General features: G+C 43.5%; 1 protein-coding gene across 1 annotated transcript in view; it reads right to left on the reverse strand.

The window, feature by feature from the left end:
- Nucleotides 1-22,280, reverse strand: part of PLXDC2 (plexin domain containing 2) — a 664,573-nt gene that overhangs the window by 46,187 nt on the left and 596,106 nt on the right. The window contains exons 10-11 of the mRNA XM_088478640.1: nt 7,230-7,290; nt 4,126-4,264 (exon numbers count right to left, since the gene is read on the reverse strand). Coding sequence (XP_088334766.1) covers nt 4,126-4,264; nt 7,230-7,290 — 200 coding nt within the window. The remainder of the gene's footprint in view (nt 1-4,125; nt 4,265-7,229; nt 7,291-22,280) is intronic.

Below are 22,280 nucleotides of genomic sequence, written 5' to 3' on the forward strand. Positions count from 1 at the left end.
CTGTTGCCTTTTCCAACCTGCTGGACGCCTTCCCTCCTCGCTCTCTGCCCTCGACTTTGCCACCTACTTTACATCTAAAATTGACTCCATACGTGAGGACATCATATCCCATCAGACCCTCAGCACTCCTCCCCCTCCTTGCCCTTACCACCCCTCCCCTTCTGTCTCCCCAACTCTGACATCCTTCTCCCCTGCTTCTGGAGAGGAAGTCATGGCCCTCATCCGGTCCTCCCCCCCTTCCACCTCCCCTCTTGACCCTATCCCTTCCCGTCTCCTCTCCCACCTGTCTCCTTCTGCCTGTTCCCATCTGGCTCACCTCCTTAATCTCTCCCTATCATCTGGCACTGTCCCTTCTGCATTCAAACATGCTCTTGTCTCCCCCATTCTTAAAAAACCTACCCTTGATCCTAACATACTTTCCAACTATCGACCCATCTCTTCTCCCTTTTGCTTCCAAACTCCTTGAGCGTATTGTCTACAACTGCCTTACCACCTTTCTTTCTTCCCACTCCCTCCTTGACTCATTTCAATCTGGCTTCCGATCTCTCCACTCCACTGAAACTGCCCTCACGAAAGTCAGCAATGACCTCCTTGCTGCCAAATCCAAGGGCCACTACTCTCTGCTCATTCTCCTTGACCTCTCTGCTGCATTTGACACTGTAGACCACCCTCTCCTCCTGCAAATCCTTTACTCTCTCGGTCTACGTGACACTGCCCTCTCCTGGCTTTCCTCCTACCTCTCTGATCGTTCCTTCACTGTGTCCTCTAATGACTCCTCTTCCCCTCCACTTCCACTAAAGGTAGGAGTTCCCCAAGGTTCTGTTCTTGGACCTCTCCTTTTCTCCCTATATACATCCTCTTTGGGTGAACTCATTGACCTCCAGTATCATCTCTATGCAGATGATACTCAAATTTACCTTTCCACCCCTGAGCTCACCCCTGAGCTCCTTACCCGTATCTCCAACTGTCTCTCTGCTGTCTCTTTGTGGATGTCCCAACGCTTTCTTAAACTTAACATGTCTAAGACTGAGCTGATCATCTTCCCACCCTCTTCCACTACATCACTTTCCACAATTTCATTATCTATTGATGGCACAACTATCTCCTCTAGCCCCAAAGTGCGCTGTCTTGGAGTTATCCTAGACTCCTCCCTCTCATTTAAACCTCACATTCAGCACCTCTCGCAGTCCTGCCGTTTTCACCTAAAAAATATCTCCAGGATTAGACCCTTCCTCACCCAGGATGCCACTAAAACCCTCATCCACTCACTGGTCATATCCAGATTGGACTACTGTAACCTTCTCCTAGCTGGCCTCCCAGTCTCTCACCTCTCTCCACTACAATCGGTTCTTAATGCTGCTGCTCGGCTCATCTTCCTCTCCAGACGTTCTACATCTGCTTCCCCTCTCCTTCAAGCCCTACACTGGCTCCCCTTCCCCTTCAGATGCCAATTCAAGGTTCTTACATTCGCCTACAAAGCCCTCACCAAATCCTCTCCCGCATACATTTCTGACCTAGTCTCCCTTCACACTCCCACCCGCCCACTTCGCTCAACTAATGCATGCCGCCTCTCTTGCCAACTGATTACTTCCTCCCACTCCCGCATCCGAGATTTTGCCCGTGCTGCTCCCTACTTTTGGAATGCTCTCCCTCTCCCCATCAGACTCTCCACCTCTCTACAAATCTTCAAATGGGCTCTCAAGACCCACTACTTCATCAAGGCCTTCCAGCACTCACTCCTAACCCCCCTCATGCTCTTTCCTTCCCATCTTCCCCTTCTGTGTCACGCCTGTCTGTCTGCCCCTCCCCTTAGAATGTAAGCTCTCACGAGCAGGGACCTCTTCCCTCATGTGCTTCTCTTTACATTTTCTTCTACTCTCTACTCCCCATTAGGGCACCTAACACGGGACCGCCAATTCCCGGCAGCTTATTGTGAGTGCTTTAATCACTATTTCAGCAATGTATATAAGTTGTGTCCTTGTCCTGTACTGTAATGTACTGTATGTTACTTGTTTCTTGTTCACCTATTTGTTCTATGTACTATGTAAGGCGCTGCGGAACACTTGTGGCGCCATATAAATAAAGGATAATAATAATAATAATATGGGAGAAGCTACAGTAGTGTCAATAGGTTTTGTAGTTTGGAGCATACTGTATTTATCGAACTTCACATAAAAATCCCCAAAATGATTATTTGTCATTGCAGCATACTGTACATCAGCATTACACTTTTTTATTTCTGGACTATGGACCTGATTCAGACCCGCTCGCTAGATGCGTACACTCACTAGATACGTATGCAAATTTGGCAAGCCAGGCGGTCGCATGGCAAGGCATAAGCATGCCCACTATGTCTTGGCGTGCGATCGCTTTGTGTATGCAGATGCCCACCAGCCTGTCTTAAGACACCCACTTGCGCACGTCATCTCCAGGAAGTGTATGCAACCATCGTTACCATCGTGTACCATCGGATGCATACGCAGCATTTGTGGTTGACCATACCCTACCTCAAGCACTACGAGCGCTTCAGTGTAAAAATCAGCCATGTGACGTGTACTATGACACTGCCTCTTAATTATGCATGCCTCTAAAACAGCGCTGAGACGCTCAGGCACGCCTGCGTTCGCACCTCCACTCCCCAGTTTCTAGCGTCCAGCCCCTGTCACCACTCACAAACGGCCTCTCCTGTCACTCACTCTGCTGGGCTGTCTATGCTCGGTGAGTATACGCTTCCCGATCTCTGGCACTGGTTCGCGCATGCGCACTGTGATATGTACGCATGCGCACAATGCAAACATCGGCAGTCTGCGTACAAACACTTCTTAGCGAGCGGGTCTAAATCAGGCCCTATGTATCAAGTATCAGACACTTGGACACGGTCTTCAATAGAAGCACATGGATGTGGTAAACAGTAAAGTGATCACTTAAGGATTTGGACCCAACTGAGCTACTACTGCAGGCCTGGCCAACCTGTAGCTCTCCAGCTGTTGTGAAACTACAAGTCCCAGTATGCCCTACCACAGCTTTAGCATTCCCTAATAGCAAAAGTGTACAAGGGCATGCTGGGACTTGTAGTTTCACAACAGCTGGATAGCCACAGGTTGGCCAGACCAGGAGCGTATTAAGAGAGGAGGGGGCCCATGTGCATTCCCTGACTGGGGCCCCCTCCTCTCTCCCAGGCGGCCGGCAGCAGACTAACTGCTGACCGTGTGCCCAATGTGTACTGCACATGCAGATCGCCAGGAAAATGGTGCGCCCGCCATTTTCCCGGCATTTTGTGCAGGGCTGAGACAGCCGACGCGGGACCTCGCAGAGGTGAGTATTAGAAAATATGGGTGCAGGGTGTGTGGTGTGGACACCCCCTGGACCCATTATAGATATGCCCCTGGGCCAGACCTGTACTACGGACCCCTCTCTGAAAACATTTTCTAAATGTAGCCTATAGGCTACAATGGGATTACTCCAGCTAAAGGTGCCTTAACTAATTTTATAGCCCCAAATATCCAGCAATCATTCAAAAACAGCCATTTTGTGTGGACTGACCTAATTTTGTGGCTTAATAAAAAAAAGTCCCTTAGTGTCATGAGACAGTTTGCCTAGCTATCTATATGCTTGCAATGGTTATTGTGTTGCACACCGTTTTAGCCAGAGACTTCAATGTAGGCATTAATCAATCAAATAGGGGGATATGCAATGACAACTGGTTCTGCAGAAACTCATGTGCAGGGAATTCTCTTTACTCGATTTTTTCTTAACTGAGTTTATTGTTTCTTGTTATTTAAAAATAAAATAGAATTCTTAAGAGATAACCGGAAAACATAGCTCATGAATGTTTAACCAGAGTCTGCTAGCTCAGTTGTTCTAACATGTACTACGATATACGCTTGAATTATTCGACAACATTATTTGCAACAGATTCTGTGTTGCAAAGGATGTTCTCTATCTAGTTACCTCTCATTTTTTTCTGTCTCCTTGGGGCCGATTCAATTCAGCGCTCTGTTTAGTCCGACACAAGTTAAGTCGAAGAAGGTTTTTTTACTTGCTTCATGCATGGAAATACATTTGTCTAATTTCACCTACTGAATGACGGGCAACTGCTGCAGATGTATCATGTGTGTGACTTACCCTCAGTAGGCAGGCTGCTTGGCAGTTGTGATGTTGTTAGTCTAGGGGTTGTAGTAGAGTGCCTGAAGGCTGCTGTGGTAGTGGTGTGACGCGGGACCTCGGTCGTTGGTAAAAAGTCTTCACACAGTTTTTCTTTGGACTGGAGTAAGAACAAATAAAAAGTTTGTAGGCAACAGGATTTCAAGTGTTTGGAGAAGCGGAGTTAAATGAAAAGTTTTTAAATAAAAAATGGATCTCCCCATTGATACGTGCGCAGTTATTTAACACACAGTTATTTAAAAGCATGTTCAGAATAGTCATAGTCAAATGGCCTATTCAAAGTGAATTACAAGTGTTAAAAAACAAAGTACAGTACAGTAAACTGGACTTAAAAGTAATCTGCTCCTTCAGGGTTTTACATTTATATAGCAGCCACAGAGTTACAGGCGTATTAAGAAATTAGGGGTCAATGTGCAGTCTCCATTCCAGCTCCCTTCTCTCTAGCCGACAGTGTAATTAAATAGGCTTGATGCTGTGTAAGAGCCTACTGCGCAGGTCTCCAGGAAAATGGTGCTGCAGTCATTTTCCTGGTGATTTTTCTACTACACATGCACAAGTCGCAACTGCTAACACAGGACTATGGGGAGGTACACATTGGAGAACATGGGTGCAGGGAAGTGCAGTGTGGGTCTCCCTGGAGACAAAGGCCTGCATGCACCGTACACCCTGCACTCATTATAGGTACAACCACTGCTTAGAGTCTCTCATTGCTTGCAAATAAGACTTGTTAGTTGTTTTACTAACATATTATTTACTAACACATATAATGAGTTCCGTATGTGAGCTTGACATTCAAAATGTCCCGGCATGCCGACATGTTAAAAATGTGATCTAAAGCATTTTAACAGTGTTGGCTTTACAACTTCTAACATATCGTAGGTAAGGCATCATGTCTGATGTTTTAGAGCCGACAGTGTTAAAATGCTTTAAATTGTATTATTAGCATGTCGGCATGCCGAGTCTGACCTCACAGTTTCCACATTCTCTTTGTCAACGTTTTGAATGCAGAACTCGCTACCACATTTCCGCTCAAATCATCAGGTCCCCCAATGATCTCCATGGTGCCGTGATGCTATCCTTGCTTGTCCTGGCAGCGGCAATTGGCTGCCTATATGAAAAAATGCCCAAATTGGCATAATCCCAGAGAAAGTCACCGGGCACACAGTGGGGGCTCATCTGATCCAGGGGAGAAGTTGCCGGCACGCAATGGGAGGCTCGCCGGATCAGCAGGAACATCATACTATTTATAAATAATACTCTGTGATAGAGAATAATTTAGTTCAACCCAAAACTGAAACCTCGTCTTTCTACTTTCCAAAACTACAATAGTCCTAGGCAAAACATTCAAAACAATGTATAAAGTATCTCTAAAGCCCTAAAATAAAATCAAGTAGCATTTGTTTGTCATAAAAACAGATCTACAGTAATACAGGCAACAAATGCAATCCTTAATTTAGAGAAATAAACAAATCAATGCATGCATAATTTATGCAGCTTAATTATGCAAGGTTAAAAAGTTACATTATCTTGTCCTGCACTGCACTTCCATTATGATTGCATTAAGTCTGTACATATTGAAGTGTTCACTTTCAGCCTCCTGTACAGTGCACTGGGTCATATGTGAATGCTTTTTAGTCTGAAGCGGCAAAAAAAAAGTAGCACAAAGCGTGTCTGGAATACAAACTGTGCTCACTATGTGCACATACAACCTGTTATCGGGAGCTAAGAAATCATTAATTTGTTCTGCAGTGATACTGGTGCCCTATGTTTTATGTAAGTCAAAGCAAGTGATAATTATACTGTGGTAGCAAAGTACTGGATATAAAAGTCTTTAAAGGGGCATGGTGCAGAAAGATGACTTGGAATAATTAGCAAAGAGTAAGCACAAGGTTTCAGTGACAGTAATACTAATGTAACACAGTCGCTTTCTGCTACTAGTAGGCAGCAGTCGTAGCATTGAGTTACTGTCACTAAAGCATGCGTAAAATATATATTCCAGTAAATCCGAGTGTAAGCACCACATTCCACAGAGTTAAAACAAGAGGTAGTCTTATCGCAGGTAAATTAATTACATTTATATATATATTTCAAGGAACAAGAAACAATGAAAATGATCCACTCTTATTAAAAGGGTTTTACTATTCCATTAAATTTATTCACCTGTTAGCATTAAGGGTAATATTTATCAAACCTTCTAAAGAAGACTAGTGAAGGTGTTTCCCATAGCAACCAATCAAACATTTATAAAATGTATTAAATAAATGATAGCTAGAAGCTGATTGGTTGCTATTGGAAACTTCACTCTTCAGAAGGTTTGATTTTTCTTCCTCCATGTCGGTTTCATCACTATCCCATCACTTGACACGTTAATGCAGGTGAGGGCTGATACTTGGGTGAATGTGATAGGACCGAAGCAGAGGTCAGCCACTCTTGTGTCACAGACCTAAAGAGACATCATGCCCAGGGCCAGATTAACAATGGGGTGGATGGGACTACAGCTCCAGACCTCCACATAAAAATAGGCCCATCATCATGATAACATAGTGATGACCAGCCACCCAGTTGGCCACACGGTTGGGCATAAATAGTATTAGAATTTTATTACTATTTTCCTCATAAAATTATGCAAGTTTTGTACTATTATGTATTTAGGGAAACACTGGGACTGACAGTTCAGGGGGTGTACATGCCTACATGACTATTGCCACACCCACACAACACTTGCCACACCCACATGCATCTGGCCACACCCACACAGCACAGGTCACATCTCCTTCACTTTCCACAATAGGTCCTTGATCATTTGCAGCCTCAGGCCCATGTTGCCTTAATTTGGCACTGATCATGTCTCACTTTTAATCCAGTCTTGGCTTTAGGAGTAAGTATTAAGTAAGACTCACATCTGGAGGGTAAGAGACTCTTTATACAGTAAATGTATATTAAGATGATTTATTTTCTCCCAGTTTTGGATTCTCTAATCTAATTAATGTTATAATTTGATTATATGAACATTGTTAACTTGTCAGTATCTTATCCATTTATATTGCATTTTTTTTTCACATTACCTCTTCAGGACAGCTGTTTTCTACCCAGTCCTGCCGGTGTCGGTCAAATCCACTGGAACATCTTTAAAAAGATAAAATATTTAGAGTGAAGCAGAGATTGCATGCTAGAAAAGACAGCCAATAAAATAATAGTCATATTTATTACAGTGTTTTCTTCTTTACTTGGGGATTAAGAGTTAACCTCAATGGAAAATGTTATTTTTTTCCCCAACATAAAGTACTATGTATGTAATTATGTAACTAAAATATAAATAATGGAAGGTCAACTACACAATCTATTGTATCTTATTCTCCTGTAATACAACCATTCTATATTCCTATATTTCTATAACAACACTACATTTGTCTCTGAATTTTACATATTCATTTGGTATTGATCTGTGGTTCAAGTACTTGAGAGATGCAGAATTGCATGGCATACCCTGAAGTGTATACTACACAGATGGATTGACATATTTGCATATTTGTCTATATGAGTTGCTTTAAAGAGCAAGTAAAGCCTATAATTAACTTTAATACATACCAAAGTCTGTGTATTCCAGAGCAGAATAGAGAAGCATGTATACAGTACTTAAATCAATAATTCTATTATGCCATCGTTTCTATTCAGCAAGTTGCCATGATACGTGGGAGGTGTGCCTCAAAGTACATGGGAAAGAATTAATGGATAGCACAGTAAACATGTTTTGCAGGTATGCACTGTGTGGGTTGGTGGATTTATAGAAAGGGGCGGGCACAGGGATCTCAGTAGTACAGATGACTGTAGTCTCAGCATTTTGGTCTGTATTAGTTCCCATTACAACAATGTCCTATATAAATGGGAGGGGCTGCAGGTGCCTGTAACAGAGTTTGGGGATAATGGTTTACTTTCTGTCAGAGCTGCCACCAGGATAACACTGAACAATGAGTCTCATTTATCATTTCTCTTGTTACTAATTTATCTTTTATCTTGTTACTAATTGTAAATGGTGCTCCAACCAATCAGATCCTAACTGTAATTTTTCAAACATATGAGAGGAGTTGATTGGTTGGAGCACCATTTAAGATTTGTAATGAGTGATAACAAGAATATCACTTATTGATAAATGAGGTCCAGTGTATTTCACTTCATGGTTCATTTCTGAAAAAGTTGACTTTTAGTAATGTTATTTATTGTTTCAATGAGAATAACAAAATATAGACCATTACTAGCTTGCCCATATTGTAAAATAGCTCTGAATGTCCTATGCCCCTCCTGTCATGTTACATCATGCCTATAATTGCATGTGTCACTATAACCTGCTTTGTGATTATACAAATATCAATAGAATATATTGTGTCAATTGCACTAGGCTTTATTACATCCAGGTCTATGTGTGTGTGGTCTACAACAGTACATATGTCCCCACACATCAGCTGGAAGAACAAGTCACTATTATCTTATTACTAGTCACAGAGCAATGTATATCTGCCAAAGGTTCTGATCACAGCATGGTTGTGCCAATTTCGGGAGCTGCCCCAGGATGTTCATACTGATTTGCTCTAGGTTAGGAGGTATTTCTATAAAACACCATTAAAATAGTGTTTTTATGTGAAAAATGTCAACAGTGGTGCGGCAATGCACAGCGGTCATGTGACCACACTCTCTATGATGTTGTCATGTCCCCAACATGCCGTTGCCTTGCCTCCATCTTGGATTACCATCGGATGATGTTGGGAGTTATGACAATGACAGCTAAGAACAATGATCTCATACACTATAACAACCTTATATGCACAAATGCTACAATTATTTACCAGTTCTGCCATTTAGCAAACAAGACACAGAAAGTAACAGACATAAAAATGTCTCTTTATTTCTTCCCCCTCATATATAATTATTCATCCTCTAAACTGTAACTAGAATAACAACTATTACAATAACCACTATTCACATCCTAAAAAGTTAAAATGTTTTACTTAGCAACACATTTTACCACTCATACTCTCTGCTTTATACTGCAATTCTAAACCACTGTGTCTGGACAAATGTTTCTCTAAGGATTCAGACTGAGAGAAAATGAAATCATGTTAGCTACAAAGTTATGGACTCTGTTGTTAAAATATATCAGCTCTCGGTTTTCCCATGAACCACACTGTAACAAATAGTCTCAGGCCAGTCCTACGCTGTCACTCAGAAATGCAGACGTGACAAGTACTACACTTATTTTCTAGTGGATATCACATAAACCTACACTAAGGTTTGTATCAGGGCATTCAGATATGTAGCACAAACACTGTTTTACACAGAATGTAGCTTGGGGTGTTCATGGTGTGTGCAGTGATGCTATATTATTATTGTTTAAACAATGAGGTCACATCCCTCTTGCACCCAGATATGGTAGTGGAGAGTGTAGTGGATCAATGCCTTTGTATATCTATTTTCTTTTTTTGTGGTCACATTTTTCTGCCAACATTAGGATTAGGTTCCAGGAGGGGAGGGGCAGGGTTAGGCATGGGAAGAGAAGGTGAGGGTTAGGCACTAGGGGGAGGGTTACAGTTATGCTGTGGAAAGGAAGGGTTAGGTTGCAGGATGGGAGGATTGGGGTTAGGTTGCAGGATGGGAGGGTTGGGGTTAGGCTGCAGGCGGGAGGGTTAGGATTAGGCATTAGGGGTAGTGTTAGGATTAGGCTGCTGGAAGAAAGGGTTAGGGCTTTGCTGCGGGAATGGAGGGTTAGGGTTAGGCTGCGGGAAAGAAGGTGTAGGGTTGGGCTGCGGGAACTGAGGGGTATGGTTAGGCTGCGGGAAGGGAGGGTTAGGCTGCAGGAAGGGTTAGGGATGGGCTGTGGGAAGGGAGGGTTAGGGTTGGGCTGCAGGAAAGGAGGGTTAGGCTGCGGGAGGGTTAGGGATAGGATTAGGCACTAGGGGGAGGGCTAGGTACTCGGGGAGGGTTAGGGTAAGGCTGCAGATAGGAAGGGTCAGGGTTATGCTGTGGGACGGGAGGGTTAGGGCTATTTCACATAAGCAGGTTTTTACCGGCCATAAAAAATTCTGGGCATTTTTATTCCTTTTTCATATTTTCTTTTCAGACGCAACAGTTTCGTGCCGTGTGTTGGTTTTGCCGTGTGTATGTTTTTTTTCCAATATTTAACATTGAAACCATGGACGGCAGCCATCCTTGTCAGTGGTAACACAGCACCCATGCCGTGTCCATAGTGTCTAAAAGGACCCATTTATTTACATACTTCAATAAAAATAGTAGACGGCAAAAAACTGGGTGGTATTTTGCCAGCCGGTGAAATAGCCCCTAGGGTTAGTCTGAAGGAAGGGAGGGTTAGAGGGTTAGGGTTGGGCTGTGGGAACGGAGGGTTATGGACAAGCTGTGGGAAGGGAGGGTTAGGGGTGGGCTGTGGGAACGGAGGGTTATGGTTATGCTGTGGGAAGGGAGGATTAAGGTCAGGCATAGGGGAGGGTTAGGGTAAGCCTATGGGGGGGCTAGGGTTAACCTACGGGAGGAGGGTTAGTGTTAGACTGCGGGAAGTGAGGGTTAGGCAGCAGATCAGAAGACACTACAGCAATTCCGGATCTGCTACCAAGTAAGTGAAGCACTGCTGGACAAACAGTTTTGTTTATATTATAATCATGTCAACATTTCCTCAGTGTTGACATTATGAATGAATGTCAACAAAACATACCCAGCCCCATAGCTGCTATGCTTCGGTGAGGTCTTAACATTAAAAGCCAGTGTGCAGACCAGCCTCAATCTGAATATAAAAGCATTGCTTATGTTTGTAATCTGTGTGATATCTTGCAAAAAAACGTGTAGGAATTGTCATGTGGAGCTGCATCTGCCATATTCTTTACTGCAATCACATTTTCTGATCTCTAAACCACATCCTTAATTATGTCCCACTTTAAGCTATTATATTGTGATAGGTTTGTCACATAAACAATACTATTTAATCAATGTATGTAAGTCTAATACCTAATTCTGCCAATTTCACCAGATTTAAAGAACAGGTCCAATTTTGGATACACCTCTGCTGTTTTTTACCTGCCACTGTTATTTAGCAAATAAGGAGACCATCCACCATCTAGTAGATAGAGCGGAAATCTCTCAAGAGCCTGATCACCAAGTTACCTGACCTAGGAGCCATTCAGTGTCTCACAAGAGATCTCGTTCCATTCAGTACTCACTCATTGCAGCCACTTTGCATGTTTGGGGAACAGACATACTATGTGAGCTGCGCAAGCTCACAGGATTATATGGCTTAGTCGCAGGTTATAGATGACTATAGTCCACTATGATTTGTGTTTGAATAGATATTCAATTTTAAAAAATCCACACTTGAACGATCTGGAAGGTACATAAGTAAACTACTTTGGCATTCAGTCAGGATGTCATTCTGAGGGTGTCGACATGGTGCCTGTTGACATGTTGAACTATGTCGGCATTGCATTATGAATGTCGACATGGTTTTGCGACCATCTGACTGGATACCTTATGGTTGCCGTTAGGGTTATGGTTAGCATTAGGGATAGAGGGTCTGATTCAGAGCCGGACGCTATTTGTGCTCGCTCGTTCAGAGAAAGGGGGTGGCTATTTAAATTAACCGTTCGCTCTTTGCGGTCTGTTGATGCCTCTAGGTCTGAACGAGCAAACAAAACATGCAGATGTTTTTTTGGTAAAAAACGCCCCCTGGCCGCTCGCATCATACGTCATGTCCGCTATTTATTAGATTAATCGAGTACATCGAACGGCGTATGAACTGCTCGCTATTCTTGTGGTTGGTTTTTCCTACCGCAATCATGCGAGCTGTTCTGGCTAAAAGACACCCAACTGACGTGGTCGATGACGCTGCTTTCTTAATTATGCACTCCCATTAAACGCCCGTTTTGACCGTTTGGCACGCCTGCGTTCGGATCTCCACTACCCATTTTTAAGCACCTTCCCCTGTTACCACCCACAAACGCCTCATCCTGTCACTCAAAATAGCAGGCATTCGTTATATTGCGAGCACACGGTTTCTGACAGCACTGACTGGTTCGCGCATGCGTACTGAAACCTATACGCAGATGTGCGGACATCGCTCAGAACGAACGAGCGGCCGCTTACGAGCGGCTCTGAATGAGACCCAGAGTTAGTTATAGGGTTGCCGTTATGGTTGGGGTGTGGGATAATTGGTTGACAGTTATCATGTTGACTTGGATCAGGTTGACATGAGAATGAAGACATGATTGAACTGTCGACATGCGTGTTGACAGTGACCACATCGATATTCATCATGTGTATACGGAATATATGTCGGCATGATGAACTACCGATAAATCATCCCGGGTGGTCTAGTGGTGTCTTACTTTCTCTTGGTGGCAGTGACAGCTCCAGCATCTTCTTCCAGGTCCCGGCGGTCGCGTGGGAGTAGACAGCGATGTCTACTATTTATCCCTAATCCGAATACCTAACCCACTCCCTAGTGCCTAACCCAATTCCCCCACCTCCTTCCCACAGCCTAACCCTAACCTCTCCCAGTAGCCTAACTCTCCCGGCAGTGTCTAATCCTAACAGTCAGCATCCTCAGAATGTTCATATTTCACATGGCGACATTTAAGATGTCGACATTGTGTTGTTAAAATATGTGGACATTCTAATGGGTTAGGGTTACCGTTAGGGTTTCTAAAAAAACAACACTTTCAATATTTCTCTATGGAACTACAGCTCCCACAATGGTCATCAATCAAACTGGAATTGTACTTATCTAGACTGCTATAAGTTTTTTCTCTACATTGGATAGTATTTGGTAGACCTGTTCTAATGCTTAGAAAGTAGAGAAATATTTCTGATCTGCTCCGAAACACAGGCCCCATAGTAAATAATATTATTCAGAAATGTGCAGAGTTCCTGACCTATCTATATATGATAATGGATTTTCATTCATTAAGAGCAAAGTAAAGTTATGACCAAAAAGTGGTGTTAAATATTGCTAAATGTGTATACAGTACACTAGAACTAATCCCCTAGGCTATAAACCATGGAATTATTGTTATAAATGTGTTCACAATTTCCACACAGTGAGGACCGGGAACGACAGTAAAACTGTCACTTTGATAAATGTACAAAATTAATTTTAGAAGAGTTTTCGAAGAATAGGTCAGGATCATTGACCAGTCTCTTGTAGAAACTTCCTGCTCTCATATCTCATCAGGATGGTGGGCTGATACTCTTGTGCTTTCCTATGTTATTCAGTGAGATGTTTTATGTTTTGGTAGTGTGGAAGATGGGACTTATCTTTTTCCTATAAATCACTTCTTCTGCTATGGATCAGTTTGGGAAATGTGAAAGTGCTATACTTGTAAATAGTGCAGTATCTCGGCATGTCAACTAGGGATGTGCGCCGGACCATTTTTGCCGGATTTGGATTTGGTTCTAATTCGTCGTCCGGCTTTGGATTTGGATTTGCCAAACTGCGGTGACTGGCTTTGGATTTGGATTTGGATTTTTTTACAAAAATTGACAAAAAAAGCTAAAATCACATAAATTGGTCTTTTTTTTCTTCCTAGAGTATTATTAACCTCAATAACATTAATTTCCAGTCAATTTAGACCACCTCACAGCTTATAATATTGTTTTCAACATTATTGGCCAAAGGTTGCAGTGAGCTGACTGGTTACTAAGCGACAAAGCAGCGGCACAACGACACAGACACCACAGTATAAAGCACATCTATGACACATTGCCACACAGCAGTGGCAGAAATGAAAAGTAGTGCACCCACCCAGTGGGGTACGGCCAGCAGAGTCACAGTACTTGTTTACATAGTGGGCTACGGCCCAAGGAGTCACAGTGCACAATCTTATTCACATTACACCACACATAGGGCCTGATTCACATTACACCATAAAGTAGTGTCTCTTATTTATGTTACGACACAGTAGTGCCCCTTTTATACAATGCCCACAGTAGTGACCCTTTTACACAATGCCCACAGTAGTGCCCCTTTTACACAATGCCCACAGTAGTGGTGTCCCTTACACAATGCCCCCAGCAGTGGTTCCCCCTATGCAGTCCCCTTAGTAGTAGGGTCCCCTATACAGTGCCCCCAGTAGAATGCCCCCCAGTAGTATGCCCCCCCAGTAGTATGCCCCCCATTAGCAGGCCCCCCAGTAGTATGCCCTCCCAGTAGTATGCCCCCCATTAGCAGCCGCCCCAGTAGTAGGCCCCAGTAGTATAGCCCCCCCAGTAGTAGGCTGCCCCAGTAGCAGGCCCCCCCAGTAGTAGGCTGCCCCAGTAGTAGGCCCCCCCAGTAGTATGGCCCCCCCAGTAGTATGGCCCCCAGTAGCAGCCCCCCCAGTAGTAGGTCCCCCCAGTAGCAGGCCCCTCAGTAGTATGCCCCCCCAGTAGCAGACCCCCCCAGTAGCAGGACCCCCCAGTAGTGTGGCCCCCCCAGTAGCAGGCCCCCCCCAGTAGTATGGCCCCCCCCGGCACCCCCAGTAGCAGACCCCCCCAGTAGCAGACCCCCCCAGTAGCGCCCCCGGCCCTTACACAAGTAAAAAAAAATAAAAAAATTACCTGTAGCCCCGCTCCCGCGCCGTCCGCTCTGCATCCACGCGCTGAGGAAGGAGCCGGAAGACGGAGCTCCTGAGTGAGCTCCAGCCGGCTCCCTCCATGCAGCAGCCAATGAGAGTCTGTGTGACTCTCATTGGCTGCTGTAACAAACACACAGCTGCAGCTGTGTTTGTTCTGTGTAGGGCAGACCGCTATCACAGCTGTCTGCCCTACACAATAGGAGCCCTGATGTCGGATTCTCTAGCGAGAATCCGACATCAGGCGGCCGCCGTTCGGCCCCGAACGGGGATCCGAGTCAGGCGATGAACACCCGAACAGGGTTCAGGTGGACTCGGATCCCCAATGTTCGGAGCGGTTCGGATTCCACAGAATCCGAACCGCTTATCTCTAATGTCAACACAACTAAATAATTAAAACTAGGGATTATCATCCTTGCAAGCATCATTAGAGATGGGCCTTAGCAGTAAGGGGCCTATGCATCAATTCAAGTATGCAAACTTCTTCAAAAACAATTTAGAGTATTCACAGGTGCTCTGAAGTAAAGGCTCAGTTGCAGCAGAGACATGCAATATAAAATAGAGAAAGGAAGAAAACAATGGTGCAATATAGCTATAAAAGGGTAATTCCTTATTTATTTGATAAAAATATTAAAACAATTAGCTTAGAAGCAAAAGTATCAACGGTTACAGTGTTGAAAAATGAGCTCTATTTAAGAGCACAACATTTGGAATAAAATGCAAATATATGAAAAGTGGCCTTTGAAAAAGAGCATACAGCTCGAAACGCGTCAGTCTACTGCATGCTGTGGAACCAGACCCCAATCCAGAGGTACCGTTAACAGTGAGTCACGCAGGGGTAATTGCAGAACCCCCTGCTTGCAAACAACACGCTAGTTATTTCATCACCCTCTGGTACGGGTCCATTACTTTGGACACTTTTCATATATTTGTATTTAATTCCAAATGTTGTGCTCTTAAATAGAGCTCATTTTTCAACACTGTTACCTTTGATCAGGGACGTAACTAGGGTGGTGCCACCTGTGCCATGGCACAGGGCACCGCAGAGCAAGGGACGCTGCTCGGGCCTGTCAAATTTCCTGGGGGGGGACGCCAATGCTCTTTCTAGCACAGGGCACCAAAAAGTCTAGTTATTGCTCTGCCTTTGATACTTTTGCTTCTACGCTAATTGCTTTAATATTTTTATACCACTGTTGTATTGTTATATTTTATTGTCAGGGTTGCGGGACACCCAGAGGTACAGCACCCCAAGGCTACTTGTTTATGTGAGCACATTTATATATTTAGCAAGCATTTTTTTATTACAGCTCTGAAATAAAGGCTTCAGCGGTTGTTGTTTCTCATATTCCCAAGTGGTCAGCTTGTCTAGTCATAACTACTTACATGAGAGTAGGTAAAAGGGCTCCCCATCAACAATTACATGTTTATAAAAATGTCATGATACATTGCCACAGTGTCATTGTTTGATGGTGTTATAGAAGATTAGGATATAATTTATTTTATCCAGGACAAAAGACTCAGGGGTTAATGTATCAATCAGTGAAAAGTGTGGAGAAGAGGACCGGTGGAGAAGTTGCCCGTGGCAACCACCAAGCTCCTACCTATTATTTTATAGACTGTACTCTACTTCAAAGCTGATTGGTTGCTATGGGAAACTTCTTCACTGGCCCATCTCTCCACGCTTTTCCCTGCTTGATACATAAACCTCTCAGCTTGGCACCCTCACCCACCATCATCTATAATGCTGTTACTACTGTCCCTATTCATTCTCCCTCGTTTAGCAGTACCAAGGATGTACCAACTAGTCATACAGATCCTTCAGACTAGTGTAAATTGACACTTGGACGTTTAGATGTCCATTTGCATTTCAGCAGGCTTTATGTAACAGTAAGTTAAGGATTACCACAGCTCCCAATAGTAGACATAAAAAAATCGCAATATTATACACTGTAAATTATTATGTTTTGTAAATATCTGAGATTATTTAAGCAGTTAATCAGGTGTACTGAGACAGGGAACTTTGAGCCCAAAAGTGGAAGATTTTGAAAAGGTACCTGCTGACATTTAGTTGAGCAGAAGACATATCACACCCTGCATGACAGGGAATTGGATACGTCGCAGAAAAGACATGATTTGTAGAAACCAGAAAGGCACAAGTAAGCACAAATAACTGACAACCAACAATAGTGTACTATACAGCAATACAGACAATGAAGTGTGCGTTCAACCAAGCATAACATCTAATCTCTTGCACCAGCCAGTTCCAAGCCCCTAGTAATATGGTTATGGATTATAGTCAATGATAAATCTGACACATACAGTACCAGGTTTAGAAATGGCCAATTTGACTCACCTGACTTCTAAATTAAATAAGCAGTAAGAAGCCATGATAATGGTTTCCATTAATGACCCATAACCTATACATATGTACATCTCCCATTGCCTCATCCCTTCTTACCTTTCACTGACCCCTCCATATTTTTCTCACTACCTCCTAAATATCTCTGTGATTGCCTCTTCCATAGTTCTCTGAAAGCCCCCTTCCTAATAGCCCTCTCTTTTCCACTTCCATATCTTTGTCATTGCCCCTTCCATCCATATCTCACTGCCTGTCTATATCTCTGTCATTGCCCCCTCCATCCATATCCTACTGCCCGTCCATATCTCTTCCTGCCCCTTCAAATCTCTCACTGCCCCTCCACAGCTCTCACACAACCTCATAACTCTCACTGTTCCTAAAACACTCACAGTCCCCCTCCATAGTACTCACTGGCCCTGATTCAGATCTGGACGCTCTGAAAGAGCGCTTGCTCTGAATCAGGGCGTTTTTTTTTTTCAGAGCGGCGTCCAGGCCACTCGCATAACTGTGGGTGACCACCCACAGCTATTGCGAGCGGCCAGGATGATGGTCGCGATGGTCAAGATCATCGCGACCATCGGGCTTGCGACAAGACCCTTGTGGTAGGGTCTCGTGGCGGCAAGCCCCAGAGAGCTTCTGGCTCTAATAGAGCCGGAAGCTCTCCCACTGACATCACTGGTGAAAGTGGGGCCGCCCACAAACGGCAGGCGTTCGAATGGGAACGCCTCCGTTTGTGAAGCCACCCCCCTACCCCGCCTACAAAACGGGGCAAGCTGTTGATCAACATCGACAGCTGCCCCTTTTGTAGTGAGCCACGGAGCGAGTGCTTTTTGCGCGTGTGCACTGGGTCACCATTGACCCGCTTGCGAGCGGGTCAGAATCAGGCCCACTCTCCCTTCTCAACTTTCATTGTCCCTCTATGGCTCTCACTGCTCTCCAAACCTCTCTCTGCCCCTCTGCAGAGTAATTTAAAGTGGAAGACACATTCATTTTCCTACTGTTCCTCTTCACTCTCCATCATATGCTGCTTAGACAGGAAGTAACAACATTCCCACTCTGAACATGGGGTTGTGGGGATGCCTGATGTCCTTTTGGAAATATCAGTCAGATTAGCACTAATAACTTTCCATCTGCCTTTAGTATTCCACGGGCTAAAGTTCCAATAAAGGAACAGTGTCTGCCCCACCTTCTCATATTGACACCCCTGCTGGCACACACCAACACCTGGCTCCTAAAGCACAAGTTACATCAGACCAACTGCCCACCCTCCCGTGTTTTGCCACTGATTGGGCCACATATGTATTAAGAAGAGAACTTTATTATGGTCCAAATAAACTTAGTGGGTGCAATGGGTGTGAAGACCAGAGCCATCTCTTCCATTGGGCTTGTTGGGCAGTTGCCCAAGAGCCCGAAGGTTGTAGGGGCCCAGCAACCTGCCCCCCTGCAGCCCGGCCAGTTGGTAAATTTGTGATATTTTTATAAGTCAGCTGCTGGTGCACTGTATTCTGATCTAACCCCCCCGGTGACGAGTAGTCCCAGTTTCACTTCATCCGCCAGCTTTAGACAGAGTCTCTCTGCATGTGTGGGTGGTCTGATGGGCATGCAGGAGGGTTTAATTTTATTGACCATTTAAAATGTTTTCTCGTGAATGGATGGGTAGGGGCCCCAGTGCATTGCTTTGCCCAGGGCCCACACTGCTGTGAAGACAACCCTGGTGAAGACATGGCAGAAAGGTAATAGTCTGCGAGATGCAGGCACCGGCACAATTTCAATGAGTCTGCCTGATATTTTTAAACTGGCAATCGTTTAAAAGGCAAAACCAAATTTGTTTTGCTAGGTTAGCTAAAAGTTAAGTATGGTGGCTTGGAATGGATGGTTAGGCTGAATATACAACTACAGGTTGAGTCTCCCATATCCAAATATTCTGAAATATGGAATATTCTGAAATACGGAATATTATTAGCATGCCTGAGATAGTAAAACCTTTGTTTTTTGATGGATCAATGTACACAAACTTTGTTTAAAACACAAAATTATTAAAAATATTGAAAAAGATTACCTTCAGGCTTTGTGTATAAGGTGTATATGAAACATAAATTAATTTCATGTAGGGATGTGCAGGCTCGGATAGGTTCGAGTTTGCACGTGGAGTTCGGATTTTTCCCTCCAAAAAAAACGGAACTCAGAAAGAGGCAAAACGTCGAACATCATCATTCCTGGACAAAAGTCCAGGAATGATGATGTTCGTCCGTGCAAGATGACGTGTATATACACAAACTTTGAGCCACAAAATTATTGAAAATATGGTATAAAATTACCTGCAGGCTATGTGTATAAGGTGTATATAAAACATAAATGCATTCTGTGGTTAGATTTGGGTCCCATTCCCAAGATATCTCATTATGGTATGTAATTATTCCAAAATACGGATTATTGCAATATCCACAATACCCCTGCTTCCAAGCATTTTGGATATGGGAGACTCTACCTGTACTGTAGATTGTTAACAATGTCAAAATGCCACCAGCTCCATTACACCTTTAGCAATGGCCCTCACCCTACAGCACAGCATTCAAATAGATTTTTCATTCATAGATCATATTTTTCTGATACAGGTGGGTGCACATACTAAGTGGCCTCAAGCCCACATGATGAAGCCTATTTTATCTTAGAAAACTACTGCTGCTTTGAGAACTATGGGCCTGATTCATTACAGATCGCTATTGCGATGGCAGCTGTGATTACGCACGCAGTCTCACTGCGAAAATACACTAATGATTGCAATCGCAATGCCATCGCAGCCTAACATAAGGACGCCCACTTTACCTTACACACATCCGTAATACTCTGCAAGTCTGGAAACCATCGGTAACATCGAGTACAATCACAGCCTCACATACACTTGCACAAGGGCTGATCTTACTCAGGAATTTCTAATCTCACTGCACGCAGTGAAAGCCCAAGCTGCGTATGGCATTGCAGTGGCTAATTTATGCACGCCCCTGTAACGGCGTGCAAATGCACTGGCACGCCTCAGTTTCACCAACCACCCCCACTTCACCACCTTCAAACGGTACTTCCTGTCAATCACTCTGCGATGGGTCTGCGTAGTCACTGTGATTGCAGCCCGATTGCAGTGAAGTCTTCGCGCCCTGCGATGCGTACGCATACACAGAATGCAACGATCATCCGATTGCATGCGTAATCGCAGTTGCGATCAGCAATGAGTCAGGCCCTATAATATCCAGAAATGGTTTACCCAAACAAGTCTGTAGTGATTATGGACATCAGCTAATTACAGAAGAATTCCAGAGATTCTTGATAAGAACTGGCATTAAGCACCAAACCACCCAGCCACCAACTGATTCACAAATTATATCACGAATGACTCATAAATTACTCTACAACACAAAATCAACATATTATTATATGATTATCCAATTGCTGAACATACTACCAGAGGACAAACCCCAACAATGATGTTCCTCGGCTGGGACTTTTTGTAACCAGGTTTAGGTCAGGAAGTGTTAGCATACAGAAAGATTAAGGACTTGGCAAATGGCAACCATGAAAAACAATTTCAAGGTCTGATCACTAATGTATATTGTTGATGTTATAGAAGCTTACGACGATGTCATGTAAACCAATTTCTTACTGTTCAAGGGAGGGAGGTCACGATCTCAAATGTTAAATCAATTCAAGAGCCAAAAGTAATGTTAGTTGATCAACCTCAGGTTGCTTCCACAGAAATGTCTGTTCAACAAGATGTAATTCCAGAGACTATAGTTGTTGCACCAGTTATACAAGAAGAGATTCTAGTGCACTTCAGAGAGTCACAAAGTCTCCAAAGGAAGTACAACTGTCTCTGTACCAGCGTTTCACAGCCATTATCCTGAAAGGCAAAGGAGACCTCCTTAAAGACTCAATTTATAGTCTAAAGCAGTGGTTCTCAAACTCGATCCTCAGGACCCCACACATTTCACTTTTTGCAGGTCAACAAGCAGGTGCACAGGTGTATTCATTACTCAATGACACATTTTAAAAGATCTACAGGTGCAGCTAACTATTTCACTTATAAGTATGTGAGGAGACCTGCAAAACTTACACTGTTTGGGTTCCGAGGACAGAGTTTGAGAACCTGTGGTCTAAAGAATTAATTTATATATGGGTCTAATAACTTCATTGCATGTTCATTACATAGTTTTTCTTGTTTGAGAAGTAGGAATGTTGTAGAGGTGGACTACGTTATAGTTCCACAAAGTTAGACTTCAGGGGACCGATTCAATTTGGTGGCATACAGTATGCCACAGAACATCACCGCAATGTTCAGCTGCGTGACGTGCTGTCTGTGATGTGCTGTTTTGGAACTGATCATAGCGTGAACTGAATTGCCCCTAGGAGTGTGTTATAAGGAACATCACAGTCCTTAGTAGTAGTTTTGTAAAGCTGAGCGGCTGTTTGAGCATCAACAGCTCCGTTTCTTAGGTCTTTAGTAATCAGGGAATGATTCAGTTCCACAAATCATTGTTGTGAAGGGCAGACTATGATGGTGACGGCCAAAGCTTGTGTTTTCCTACAGGCAGAAGTCCCATGTTTTCCATTCCACTGACTGAAACATCTGCTTCAAATAACCCCCTTTATGTAGCTGACAGTGACTGTTGGTTTATTGTATTCAGTAAATGTATGATACAGTAATTTATTTTCATGACACATCTATAAAATAAAAAAACTCTGTCTCTCAAAACCCCCAAATGAGATATCAAAATTAACCTTTAAGGAATTTTGGAGAAAGACATACCTATATATCTCAATTGCAAACCCTGATTCCTGTGCTGTATATATGCTAGCATAAATATAAAGCCTTATATCTAACATCACTTAGTCAAGGATGGTACCACACCGAACATAGGACATAAAGGGTATCCAATCACATTTCAAGTCAAAGTAATTCAGAAAAGCAGAGGATAGGTAAAGTTGCCCATAGCAACCAATCAGGTACTAGTTATCATCTATTTAGTACAATCTATAAATGAATAGTTAGAATCTGATTGGATGGACAACAACTCTACTTGCATGTCCACTTGCCTTCTTGACAATGTTTGATATATCTCCCCTTTTCTCTTACAGCTCTTTTCATTTCCCTCTCTAGAGAC

Source organism: Taudactylus pleione, unplaced genomic scaffold (assembly GCF_031769625.1).
Source record: "Taudactylus pleione unplaced genomic scaffold, aTauple2 ptg000216l, whole genome shotgun sequence".
Lineage (NCBI taxonomy): Eukaryota > Metazoa > Chordata > Amphibia > Anura > Myobatrachidae > Taudactylus > Taudactylus pleione.